Consider the following 14,161-nt stretch of genomic DNA (forward strand, 5'->3'; position numbering starts at 1 on the left):
TCCAGTATTCCGAACACCATTTGCTGAAGAGATTGTCTTTTTTCCATTGGATATTCTTTTCCTGCTTTGTCAAAAATTAGTTGGCCATACGTTTGTGGATCCATTTCTGGGTTCTCTATTCTGTTCCATTGATCTAAGTGTCTGTTTTTGTGCCACTACCATACTGTCTTGATGATTACAGCTTTGTAATACAGCTTGAAGTCTGGAATTGTGATGCCTCTAGCTTTGGTTTTCTTTTTCAGGGTTGCTTTGGCTATTCGGGGTCTTTTCTGGTTCCATACAAATGTTAGGATTGTTTGTTCTGTCTCTGTGAAGAATGCTGGTGTTATTTTGATAGGGATTGCAGTGAATATGTAGATTCCTTTGGGTAGTAGCAACATTTTAATAATACTTGTTTTCCAATCCATGAGCATGGAATGTTTTTCCATTTTTTTGTGTCTTCTTCAATTTCTTTCATAAGCTTTCTATAGTTTTCAGTGTATAGATTTTTCACCTCTTTTGTTAGGTTTATTCCTAGGTATGTTATGATTTTTGGTGCAATTGTAAATGGAATCAATTCCTTGATTTCTCTTTCTGCTGCTTCATTATTGGTGTATAGAAATGCAACCAATTTCTGTGCATTGATTTTATTTCCTGCGACTTTGCTGAATTCATGGATGAGTTCTAGGAGTTTTTTGGTGGAGTCTTTTGGGTTTTCCACACAGAGTATCATGTCATCTGTGAAGAGTGTAAGTTTGGCTTCCTCCTTGCTGATTTTGATGCCTTTTATTTCTTTGTGTTGTCTGATGGCTGAGGCTAGGACTTCCAACACTATGTTGAATAACAGTGGTGAGAGTGGACATCCTTGTCATGTTCCTGACCTTAGGAGGAAAGCTCTGTTTTTCCCCATTGAGGATGATATTAGCAATGGGTCTTTTGTATATGATTTTTATGATCTTGAGGTATGATCCTTTTATTCCTACTTTCTTGAGGGTTTTTAATTGAAAAAGGATGCTGTATTTTGTCAAATGCTTTCTCTGCATCTGTTGAGAGGATCATATGGTTATTATCCTTTCTTTCATTGATGTGATGTATCACATTGATTGATTTGAGGATATTGAACCAGCCCTGCATCCCAGGAATAAATCCCACTTGATCATGGTGAATAGTTCTTCTAATTCTCTTGATTCTTTTAATAACTCTTGCTAGTATCTTGTTGAGAATCTTTGCATCTATGTTCATCAAGGAAATTGGTCTGTAGTTCTCCTTTATAGTGGGGTCTTTGTCTGGTTTTGGAATCAAGGTAATGCTGGCTTCATAGAATGAGTTTTATCTCAGATGGGATTGTGTTTCAAAACCCCACACTTCGGAGACCCCTGTGGCTTGGACCCCCGCCGACTCTCTGGGGGAGGATCTTGCTGAGCAATGGCCGGGTGCCAGCTTGCCCAGAAAATGTTCCTGCAATCTGACAGCAGCAGAAGTTCAGAGATTATGGCAAATCACAACACACAGCTAGCATGAGGTTTCATCACACTCTGGCATCTTTGTCCCAATACCAACAAATGTGGCTGCTCTATGGGGTCCACTAGGACCTTTGCCTGTGGGAGGCCATATGACCTCTACCAAATGCACTCCATGCAGGGGAACCGCTTCTCCCCGCATGGCACCCGTGTGACAGAGCCCGCTGCCTGCTCCTGGGGATTTGCCCTGGTTCCCCACCAGAGCACCACCAGGACTGAACTCCGGAACTTCAGACTCCATGCTCCACTGTTTTTAGAATCCTGATGCTATTGAAAAACACTCCTTTCTTCCTGTCCGTGGTTTTGGGGAACAGATTTCTTGTTCAGTCACCTGCAGGTGTTTTTACTCTCTCTCTCTCTTTCTCTCCAGCTACTTTCGAGGGAGTGTTTTTCTTGCACTCTCCCAATACACCATACTCTCCCCCTTTCTCTGTCCTCTGTCTGCAAAAACAGCTCCCTATGCTCCACGGCTTTTCTCTCCCCCAGTTCACCTCTCCGCATTGGGTACCTGCCAAGTTCTTTAGCTCAAGTTATGCAGATTGTTGTGTTAATCCTCAGATCAATTTCCTAGGTGTGTAAAATGGTTTGGTGCTGATCTAGCTGCATTTCAGGGATGAGACAAGCTGAGGGTCTCCATGCTACCCCTCCATCTTAACTTGAAAGTCCATAAATGATTTTTAAAGGGGGTATGCATTAGGAAAAAAGTCCTTAGGGCGCCTGGGTGGCTCAGTCAGTTAAGTGTCTGACTTTGGCTCAGGTCATGATCTCATGGTTCGTGGATTTAAGCCCTGTGTCGAGCTTTGTGTTGACAGCTCAGAGCCTGGAGTCTGCTTCAGATTCTCTCTCTCTCTCTCTCTCTCTCTCTCTCTCTCTCTGCCCCTCCATTGCTTGTGTTCTCTCTCATAAAATAAATAAATAAATAAATAAATAAATAAATAAATAAATAAATAAATAAAAACTTTTTTAAAGAAAAAACTCCTCTTTCTCTTCAAGATTCAGGTTCATTAAATTGAGGGTAGAGCTTGCATATCTTATTTTCAAAGCTTCTCAGATGATTTCTCTGCATACCCTTGATTAAAGTTAGTGATTTATTCACAACCTTTTTGGGTCACCTTTTCAAAGCCCATCTATAGGTACATCATCCTTTGGCTTAAAAGCTTTCCATGTTTCCCCCAATGCCATTGGTATAAATTCCAAACTTCTTAGCTTGTGGTAGAACAGGCTTCATTCACATCCTGGCCCTAATCTACTTTTCCAGAGGCATTTTCAGCTCTTCCCCTTCAAGTGCCTTTGAGTCCAGCCAAATAAGTTAAACCCACATATGCCATGTACTTTTGGGCTTCTGTGCCTTTTCCCATACCATTTCATCCATCCAGGGTACCCTTAACTTTTTTCTGTATCTGAGAAACTCCTCAGTGTTACTTCAGCCTCACTCCCATTGCCCCTCCTTTCCTCCAAGAGTAACTGCTCTTCTTTGACTCCTCAATTTTAGCTACTTTCACTACTTTGCATTATGATGATCTGTTTACATACCTGTCTTCATCAATATGTAGTTAGGTTATTGGGATGAAGATAGCCTTACTTATCTTTTGTGAGTAGGTACCCAGGAAGAATGCTTCTTTCTTTTTGATTAAGATTTTAAAAATTCTCTCCATGTCTTCTTTTGTATCGACTACTTCTGCCTAGCAGATTGCCTTCTGTCTGTATCATCCATCTATCTCCTCAAAAAATTGGCACGTCTTATGAACAAAGAAGGAACCTCCCAAATTTGTACGAAGAGATGGTTGGTGGTCATTTGGGTATCAGGGAACTCATTAGAGTCTAAGGATGCCTTGTTGAGATCTTCATCAAAGGAAGATATACATCTGGTGACATGTTCAAGGTATTCAACATGGTTTTGCACGTTAAAGAAGACCAACAAAGCTGATCTGATGAGTTGTGTCAATTCTGCCTTGTAAGTTTCTGAAACTGGTACTGTTAATGTCTACTTCACACCTGGAAGCATTTTTTCAGCTGTGTCCTACTGGACATATGAAAAAAATGTTTAAGCCAGAAGTCATTCTTGGTGTATCACATCTCCTAGGACCACATCTGAGTTGTTGGTTTTCACAGTGAATTGTGGGTCTAGTGGTAGATCCTAAGTACAGACTCCCTTTATGTTTTCAAATTCCTCTTTCATCTTGGACTATGAACACATAGTACCTATTTCTCTGGGGAAATGTGCTAGAAGTTCACAAATGGTATGAAGTTTTGGGGGGAGTTAAGATTAGCTTCCAACTTACAATGTAGTCATTACTGTCTGGTTCTGAGTTTAGAGAAGAGGTTTTGATGTATGTGCTAAAAGATAATAATTGAGCATGGGGCCCTTTGTTTGTTGAGCATCGACTCTTGATTTTGGCTTGGGTCATGATCTCACAGTTTGTGGGATCAAACCCGGTTTGGGATTCTCTCTCTCCCTCTCCCTCTGTCCCTCCCATTTGCATTCTCTCTCTGTGTCAAAATAAATAAACATTAAAAGAATGATAATAATTGAGCATGCTATCTGCCAAGAGATAGAGATGATTGTTAACAAGTCTTGTGGCATCAGACCAAACAAAATACTACAAATCATGAAATTTTATCACATGGATCCATGTGTAAGAAATTTTTTTTTAATTTTTTCTATTGTCATTTTTCCTCTGAGAATGTCAGAAAGGAAATTGAATGTAGTAGTATCTTCAATATTGAAAAATACTAAGTATCTGTATTAGTTCTGAAAGCATGAACATGTCCTTATCTTATTTGGGAAATGGGTCACTAATAATAATATATTAAACGAGCAAAGCCCATTCTGTTTTCAGGACCAGAATGTTTCTGGTGCCCTCAAGGATGAAAAGCTGTGATATTGGATTTGTTTCTTTCATAGGAATTGTCTCCTTGTTCCATTTGGACATTTAGTCCATTAGAACTAAAGTTAATCTCTGTTCATTTTTATTATTAGCCTAAAATGATTGATTGATTGATTCATTGATTATAACTCAGCACAGCTACTTGGCATTAATAGGCTTGAAAGTGTGGGAGGCAATATTGGATATCTGCCTGGAAGATAGGTGGGGAAATATATAATGTGGAATTAAATTCTAGCCTAGAAAAGCATATTTCAGTTCTGAATGTCTTACTTTGCAACTTGTCACATAAAGGGAGGAATGTGTAATAAATAAACATAGTACTGTGGCTTAAAAGTCAAGAGACCTAAATCTGTTCCCTGCAAATTACTTTAACAATTTAATTACTTTAATAATAAATTAATCCTCTCTGTTAAATGGAAAACCATTAAAAATATTTCCCAGGGTGCCTGGGTGGCTCATCGGTTGAGTGTCCAACTCTTGACTTTGGCTCAGGTCATAATCTCAGTTTGTGGGATCAAGCCACATATCGGGCTCTGCACTGAGAGCACAGAACCTGCTTGGGATTCTCTCTCTCCCTCTCTCTCCCTCTCTCTCTCTCTCTCTCTCTCTCTCTGCCCCACCATGTGCTTTCTCTTGCTCTCTCTCTCTCTCGCTCTCTCTCAAAAATAAATAAATAAACAAAATATTTCCCTACCCAGAAATAAAATTGGTTAAAAAAAAAAAAGAGGAGTGTATAGACAGATACAGAGATAGGTAGGTAGGTAGTCCTTGGCTTAACCTGAAAATTTTCCCTTGCGTTTTTGAGTGTATTGTAAAACCTGCAAAACAGTAAAGGCTCTGGTCCCTTAATATTCACCAAGACTTGCTAAGTATAACCTCTACAAAATCACTTTACATAATTAACTCAGCACTTAAATATAAGGAGAAACCAGGAGCTAGTTCCCAAGCACCTAAATATGAAAGAAGGACTTCTTTGCTTCACTTTTGGCTTTGATGGACAAATTTCTCTGAAAAGTACTTCTTTCAACTTAGGAAAGCAAGTGAGAGATTTCCCAGGAGTAATATTTAGCAATAGTCATGTGGCTCCAATGCAAGACAGTAACCCTTTGTAGCTGAGCTTGGTGGGGAGGAAGAAGAACAAAATCATAGATTCCTTTTGGTAAGTTTGGATTCATTCTTTTAAGACTTTCTCAAAAAGGAGCACTAGATCTTGAGTCCAGAAAAACAGTGCTACAGACGAGTTATCAAATGTACTTACCTTAAAATTTAAATTTAGATTATGTTATAAAAAAAAAAAGCATTCTAGGGGTACCCAGGTGGCTCAGTTGGTTAAGTGTACAACTCTTGATCTCAGTTCAGGTCTTGATCTCAGGATTGTGAGTTCAAGCCCCACATTGGGATCCACAGTCTGCATGGAGCCTACTTAAAAAAAAAAAAAAAAAAAGCATTCTGATTAGAGGATAAGTATAAAATATGGATTGATTGTTAAGATTCTAGTAAAGCATTAATAAAAGAATTTAGTACTTAACAGCCTGTTTTGGTAAAAAGTATGCAAACTAAATCCATCTTGTTCATCTGTGATCTTCCCTTTCTTGCCAATGACAAACGTGTGCTATGGCTATAGCATCTTTTGGCATCAGAGTCTCCCCATCACCTCCCAACTTGATCCTGTGTTTATGTTGGCCTATTTTGATGGGCTTTTTCCATCATTCTTTTCTGCCCTCCCCCTGTGCCCACCTGCCAGTTTCTTGACTCTGCTGTGCTGCCTTCCTGCCCATCTCTTCTTCCATCACGGGCCCATTTTTGACACATTGTCCTTCTTTCTGTTCCTGCTTTGTCTCACTCCCCTCCTCAGGCTTGCGCTGTGCTGTTGCCTGATTCAGGTATGCTCAGGAAACCTAATCCTTTCCACTGCCCTCATCATCATGTCTGTCCACCCAAATCTAAGGGAAGACAGTGAACTCTAACCAAATCAGGAACAACATGCAAGTTGCCATTGTGACCCTCATAATATACCACAAACGTCAAACACGTCGTAACCCTGGAAACACCTAAGATACAAAGATACTAATTAAGTAGCAGAACTCAGTCTCTTGTGCACTAAAACTACGGAACAAAATCCGGCGAAATTACATCCCTGTCATGGTGTGTGTGTGACCAGTCGCTCCTCTTGGTGCAGTGCAGCTCTGTGGTCCTTTGGCTTTGAGTGAAAGAACCCTTCTTGTTGAGTTTGCTTGGGCTGCACCTATCCATCTCCACCCTTCCTCCCTGTGAATCCTACTGTGCTTATCAGAAGCAATGATAGTTGGTTCCTTTGCCCCTATCACTCTTTGATTTGTTTCCCCGGTCCTATTGGTAATTATTAATGTAATGTAAATGTCTTTCCTTTCAGTCCTCCTCGTCCTCTGGCCAACATGAACGACACCATGGTGAGCCACCTGTCCTCTGGGGTGCCCACCCCCACCAAGAGGTATGTAGGGTCTACGCCTCAGTCACTGCTCAGAGTTGGGTACGTGCCTGGCCAGGGAAGCAGAGATTCCACAGGGCAGAATTCTCCTCCTTTAACTGTCTTTTAAAATTATTTTGTGATTTTTTTTTCTTCTTTTTTTCCCCACTAACTCGTAAATGTAGCACCAAAGGAGTCTGCTTGTGAGTGGTGCCTGAGGTGGAAACTCTTCATTTGTGACAAGCAGTGAACATAGTGTCAGAGCAGATTTGGCACTTTGGAAAGCCTCTTCTTTAACATTAAATAATATTTTGATGATCATGAATTTCAACAATTTTGCATTTGCATTCTTTAAATGTTGAAGATCGCTTCTGCTTCTTGATTAGACTGTGTGAACTGAATTAATCCCTGATAATTCTCCTAAATCAATGTGTATATGATTCATAAACATTTAAGTTGAAAAGCTTGGGTCTTTCTCTTAGTTTTACAGAGAGTCTCCTTTAGGGTCCTACAAGGAGCTAGAACTGTGTAGTCCTTTCTCTTCTTTATTTAATTTACTCTTCTCCAAAATTCTCTCAGGCAGGACTTAAAAGAACTCTATAAAATGGCTTACTTTCTGTTTGATTTAAGCTGTTCCATAATGAGAGTATTGCAGAAACTCCCTCAAGGGCACAGCCATTAAAGAATCCTTTCTAACAGTCATCACCCAAAAAAGAACAAAAAAACAAAGACATTCCAACCAACTCCCCAAGTTCTTCCTGAAGAAAAACTACTTTGTGCCATATGTACTGATTGCTTTGGATTAATTCAGCTATAGAAATGTCATCTGCTTAATAATACTGTGACTTAACATATAATATATGATACTTAAGATCAACTGTGTTTGTTTTCATTGGCTAAAACTCCTGGAGCACTCTTTCCCAAACTTGACTGCTGAGAAGATTCAAAAGAATCACGTGGGTCAGTTATTAAAAATACAATTTTCTGGGACCACATCAGACCCAGTGGATCCTGAGATCTTGAGAAGTTACACCTCTAACAATAAGTATTCCAGGTGATTCTTATCATCAAGCAAGTTTGGGAAAGAGCCTTAGAAGGAAGCTATGGAATAAACTGGAATAGAGGGTTTTGGGATTAAATCAGAGTGACCTGATAATGTGTTGTCCACTAGGAAACTCAAGACGATCAGGTAAGAGTCCTTGCCTACAGCCTTGTTGAGACACTACCGCTTCTTTTTTTTTTTTTTTTTTTTCATGTTTATTTTTGAGAGAGACAGAGACCGAGCATGAGCAGGGGAGGGGCAGAGAGATTAGGAGACACAGAATCTGAAGCAGGCTCCAGGCTCCCAGCTATCAGCACAGAGTCTGACACGGGGCTCGAACTCACAAACTGCGAGATCGTGACCTGAGCCACCCAGGCGCCCCCCTTACTGCTTATTTTGAGCAGATTTAAGTGGTATTCTTGACTACAGCACAGACTTGAGCCTGACTGGCTGCCTTTAAGTCCTGGCTCTCACCTGACCTTGAACAAGATTTTTATCTTCTTTTTTTAAATATATAAAATGGGGACAATGATAGTGTCTACCTTGTGGGGTTATGCGAAAATTTAAGATATTGTTTTCACTATTTAAGAAGTAAACTGATGAGGGGTGCCTGGGTGGCTCAGTCAGTTAAGCATCTGACTTCGGCTCAGGTCATGATCTCACAGTTCTTGAGTTCAACCCCACGTTGGGCTCTGTGCTGACAGCTCAGAGCCTGGAGTTGCTTGGGACTCTGTCTCCCTCTCTCTCTGCCCCTCCCCCGCTAGTGCTCTGTCTCTGTTTGTCTCAAAAAATAAACAAACATTAAAAAAAATTAAGAACTAAACTGATGAGAGAAGAGGTGGTGAAGAAACAATAGCTTATAGATGACACTCTTTTTAGCAAAGTCTAGTAGACTTGGTCCTTCCTAGAGGTGGTTATCACAGACTTTGTAGGCGTTGACCAGCAGAACAAAGGCAGCCAGAGCCCTTAGCAGGCCAGAAAGGAAGACTGAGCGCTATAATTTATGAAGAAGAGTAGTTGCCATATGGGAACAAGATGCTCCCATCCTAACAATTTAGTCCTTAGAATTTTAGATTTCATTTATATTCAGGATGAGATTATGATGTAACACGTGGGCATCAATTGCATAATCCGTAGGTTTGGCTTTTTGTGGCCCAAGTTACCAAACCAATGTAAATTTCCAACTAGTATTCTATTTACTTCCTTAAGGATTCATCAGTTTTTCTTTTTTCCTCCAAATGTCATTAGACGTGTGTCTCCAGAGTCTGGTGAAAGCTAGGAACCCAGCACATCATCCCAGTCATACAGAACCTTTCTCTGCTGGGGCAGAGAATCCTCAAGGAGAATAAAGCTACTCTCCAGAATTAAGAAGTTTCCTTTAGGACTCAGCATACGACATAAATCACTGAATCAGACAAGAACATGCACATTAATAAAAATGCAGGAAAAATTTAAGAGCTACAGTTTCTGTAAGAGCTACAGTTTCTGCCTTTTCAGGAGGCAGTGCGTATGAAAGTAGTGATAGCTCCAAGGGTCAAAAATACTATGTGAGTCCAAATAGAAGATGCTCACAAATGTAAGAGTGACTTTTTAAAGAAGAAAAACTTATCAATGGCAAAGATGCTGGCTGTCATGTGAGATGCTGTGAATTATGTTCCTGAGAGGGTCCACTGTAGGGATTTGCTCTATATAATATTCTTCTAGTATTCCTATATTGAAATTTCTATAATTGGAAAGAAATTTCATCTTTGCTTTAGACTAAATAGTTCCTGGAAATTTGCTTTCTTTAAAAAAAAACCAGAAGAGGGACGCCTAGGTGGCTCAGTCAGTTGAGCGTCCGACTTCGGCTCAGGTCGTGATCTCACAGATAGTGAGTTTGACCCTTGCGTCGGGCTCTGTGCTGACAGCTCAGAGCCTGGAGCCTGCTTCAGATTCTGTGTCTCCCTCTCTCTCTGCCCCTTCCCCGCTCATGCTCTGTCTCTCTCTCTCAAAAATAAATAAACATTAAAAAATTTAAGTAAATAAAATAAAATAACGAGAACAATGTACTTAAAAACAAACAACAAAAAACTTTCAAAACTTTAAAACAGAGGCTTAAAGTCTCCACCTTCTACTGGATTTCCTCCAAGGCTTGCTTCTGTCCCTCTTTTTCCCCAGGGTTCAGAATGTGAATGGTGGTATTAGTCTCTGGACTAAGGTACTGTATTATTTTATTTATTCATTCATTTTTATTTTGAGAGAGAGAGAGAGTGAGCGAGCCAGGGGGCGGGGCAAAGAGAAAGGGAGAGAGAGAATCCCAAGCAGACCCTGCACTTCCAGCACAAAGCCTGACACGGGCCCAGACCCATGAACAATGAGATCATGACCTGAGCCGAAACCAAGAGTCGGATGCTTAACCAACTGAGCCACCCAGGCACCCACTGTTATACTGTTTTAAATCATAACATATATTCAGACCAATATTGAAAATTATGCCAATATTTTCTAATGTCTTCTAAAGCCTTAGCGTTATTTATGAATATTTAAACTTTTACAATTCTGTGGGCAGTTCATATAACTATGGCAGTAACAAAAACTTCCAATATGACACCTTTTGCTTTGTGCATTCAGTTGGTATATTAGTATTAACTCTTTTAACTTCGTGTATTAAAATTTAACTTAAAATGCACAAACCCAATTAAGCAAGATGAAAAGGTTGTAAATGAACTGCTCTATAGCATTGTGCTCGTAGTTAGTACCAGGTAGATCTTATGGTATGTGTTCTTACTATAGTTAAAAAAACAAAAAGGAAAACAAAAAGAGACAAACCCACAAAGACAAAGGCAAAAGCAGAAAGCAAAGGCAGAAGTGTCCACGGATCACAAAAGCAACTTAAAAGCCGTCGGGATGTCTATCTGTGGCTTCTCCATCTCTTGGTTACTCACAGAATGCCATCTTCATTCCCTACTGCTGCGAAACACCTACTTCTCAATACCGCCGATGGCTTCAGACGCACAGCCACAGCGTTGGCACTCAAGAAGTTATGCTTTTCCTCCCTTCAATTAGAAAACTCCAAGGTGGGGCGCCTGGGTGGCGCAGTCGGTTAAGCATCCGACTTCAGCCAGGTCACGATCTCGCGGTCCGTGAGTTCGAGCCCCGTGTCAGGCTCTGGGCCGATGGCTCGGAGCCTGGAGCCTGTTTCCGATTCTGTGTCTCCCTCTCTCTCTGCCCCTCCCCCGTTCGTGCTCTGTCTCTCTCTGTCCCAAAAGTAAACAAAAACGTTAAAAAAAAAAAAAGAAAACTCCAAGGAAGGGTTCTTAACTGTCCTGGATTGGATTACTGCCCACCCTTGTGTATGTGGTAGGCCACACCCATTAAACCTACATCATCAAAACAGAGGAGGGAGTGTGTCCCCAAAAGATGGTCATACTGTCAAGAACAGAAGAGAGAGATCGTGGGAAGGACAAATAACAGAGGCTGTTGGCAGACCACCGTTTTGCTACCGAGCACACAGATGTGTGCAAAAGTATATACGTACACACACCTTCTCATACAGGTTTCCTCTCCTAGGGTTTTCCTTCCCATAATGTAGCATTCCATGTACAACTGCAAATGGGTGCATGCCTCTCCCAGGAGTCTGTCCACGTGCTGTAACAGCCCTGGACCCTGGTTACATAGATTATGTCCATTCACCCAGGTCAGGTCTAGGTGTGTCTTTCTATGACTCCTTAGCCCCTCCTGCCCTGAAGCAAATGATAAGTTGTAAGCACTTTGCACCCAGTCCACAAAGGTAGAGATCAGAAAGTAGGAGAATTGTAATTCGGACAGCGGGGAAAAGAGAGGTGACGGAAAACATGGCATATTAAGCCACATCTGCTGTGTTTCCTTGTGAAACACCACCAAAATGAAGTGTTGGGATTATTTTGAGTAAAAACCCGCAAGAAGAAAGAAAAATGAAAGAGGAGACCATACCAACAAGAATTTGGAAGCAGCAAAGCAGGTGGGTGAGTGGAAAGAGATTTTACAGACTGGAGAAGACTACAGCATAAGCGGATGGGGAGAGGAGCCCAGAAGAAGGCCCGCTCCAGGAATTAGAAGGCAAAGGGAGGATGCAGAACGTTTAGCTGGTAGTCTGTACAGGAAGCGCTTCGAACCACAGACTATCCACATGACTGGGTAATTGTCCCTACCCCACTCTGCCAAAGAGTTGAGGTTTATATTTGGGGTTTTTGGAACAATACAGCCCCCAGGAGATCCTAATTGTCTTCATTATCTCACCCTTGGTGGGCTGAAGCAACTGGCTTCCAGACAACCCATCTCCCTCCCTTCGTTCTGAAGACTTCGGGAAATCACTGCTCCATCCTATTATTCCTCTCCGGTGCCTGGAACTCCAGCCATCAGGGGCACAAGATCGAAGCCCCACGATCCTTAAGATCACAGTTGAACCAGTTGCTTTTCTTAGTGGGCACGTAGCAAAGATAGATGTGTCCCCTCCCTGGGATGGAGTGTTGCTGCCATCCATTCCTCAACCCGACTCAGCTAGTTCCACTCAGTGTTACTCCCCACTTCTGGTATCAGTTTCTATTTTAGTCAGAACCCTTGGCTATAAGTGACAGAAGCTCAGTTTGGATGAGCTTAGGGAAAACAAGAAGATTTTTTTGTTTTTGTAGCCAAACTGGGGGAAGAAGAGCAGGGCTGTACGTGGCTGGGCCTCAGGGATGACCAGAGCCAGGGGGGCTATAACTCACTTAGGTGTTTCCCTGTCTCCCTCTGCTACCCTCATGCTCCTTGCTCCTCCCTGTTGTATGTCAGCTGATTCTTCCCTATAATAGTTACCTTTCACACAGCAGGGAATATATCCGTGAGACCTGTGTGTTCATATTTCATAACCTCAACCCTATAGCGATTGCCTTTCTCTTAGTTCCAACTTGGAAACTCCCAGTGAGAGTTCTTTTTGGTCCATCTTAGATCATGTTACCCATCCAGGGGTTTTCTGTTTGGTGGCCCTACCTAGATTACCACGGTTGAATGGGTAGGGGTCGGTTTTCCAAAGAAGGGGGTCTGCTGTCTGTGGAGAAGGTAAGGGTGCTGAAGAGACATTAGCTATAGACCTCTTTTTTGGGTGATTTCTGAAAAAAAAATTGCATACCTAAGTAGATTATATCACTCCCGCATTAGCATAGATTTGTTTCAGGAGGCCCTTTTTACCCCCCTACCACCTCATTTTTATTTTCCTCAAATATTAAACAGTGCTTTCTAGTCTGTTTGGTTTATAAAGATGTATTGTGTGCCACCATCTTTGGGTAGCAACACGTAGATATTAGAGCCACTAATTCTAAGAAGTTACCAATTACTAGGAATCATAAGTAAAGGCACGATTTTATCAGTCAAAAAATTTTAACTTAACACATACTTCACAAGAAGGAAAACTATTTTTTAAAGGCCAGAAAATGCCATATTCTATATTATTTCTGAGCTGAAGACACATGACCAAGTTAAGAGATGCGTTGCACTATAATAGTATTACAATGGCTTTCTGAGTGGGTGCCAAGGTAAAGGTTTTATCTTGTTATCTACAGAATACTGAAGAATGACAGAAGCCACAATCTGTTGTTTTTTAGACTGAGAACAACAGAAATATTGGCAAAACGAAGAAAGGAGGCAAACTGAAATTGGCCAAGCCAGAAATTATCCATTTGTGGACTCAGGCTATTGGTGCTCTTCCCTCCTGTGAAATGAGAGTGAGTTTGGTTGAAAAGCAAGAATTAATGAGGGTTTAAGCACGATCATGAAACAACTTAGCTTGCATGAATTCTTCATGAGAATCTGAGACAACACAAGAATTACTTTTTTCTCCAATCTATTTTTGAGAGACAGAAAAGCAGAGTAATTGAAAATTAACACATAATTTTATGTGACTGCAGGGTCCTCAGTGTTGGCAGATTTCCAAAGTCCATCTGATGGCCCAGGCAATCAGCCAGGTTTTAGCTGCCTCTGGGTTGGGATTAAATTCCATTTCCATTCAAGCATTTAAGGTAAACCCTTCAGCAGTTCTAACTCAGGTTAGTACAAACAGAAAGCTTGAGTATTTCCAAGTCCATACTTTAAAGCTTAAGGTTGGAAAATTGAAGCTTACAGAAGCATAGTAACTCCTCTCCTTGCACTGAAGTAATAGTTACCTCCTCTCATTGGGCTGAAGCTGGAGGTCCTCAACCTGAGCAAGAATTACATCCATTATGGACTGTCAGCAGAACAGAGGGGAAGAAGGAACAGGTCTGGGGAGAAAAACTGTTGAGTTCAGCATTGC

At 41.2% G+C, this 14,161-nt stretch overlaps 1 protein-coding gene across 4 annotated transcripts in view; it reads left to right on the forward strand.

The window, feature by feature from the left end:
- The window catches only part of DTNB (dystrobrevin beta), a 245,529-nt gene that overhangs the window by 160,009 nt on the left and 71,359 nt on the right, over window positions 1-14,161 (forward strand). For all 4 annotated transcript variants that reach the window (XM_047853827.1, XM_047853828.1, XM_047853825.1 and 1 more), the window contains exon 10: window positions 6,780-6,857. In XM_047853827.1, coding sequence (XP_047709783.1) covers window positions 6,780-6,857 — 78 coding nt within the window. The remainder of the gene's footprint in view (window positions 1-6,779; window positions 6,858-14,161) is intronic.

Source organism: Prionailurus viverrinus, chromosome A3 (assembly GCF_022837055.1).
Source record: "Prionailurus viverrinus isolate Anna chromosome A3, UM_Priviv_1.0, whole genome shotgun sequence".
NCBI classification, from domain to species: Eukaryota; Metazoa; Chordata; class Mammalia; order Carnivora; family Felidae; genus Prionailurus; species Prionailurus viverrinus.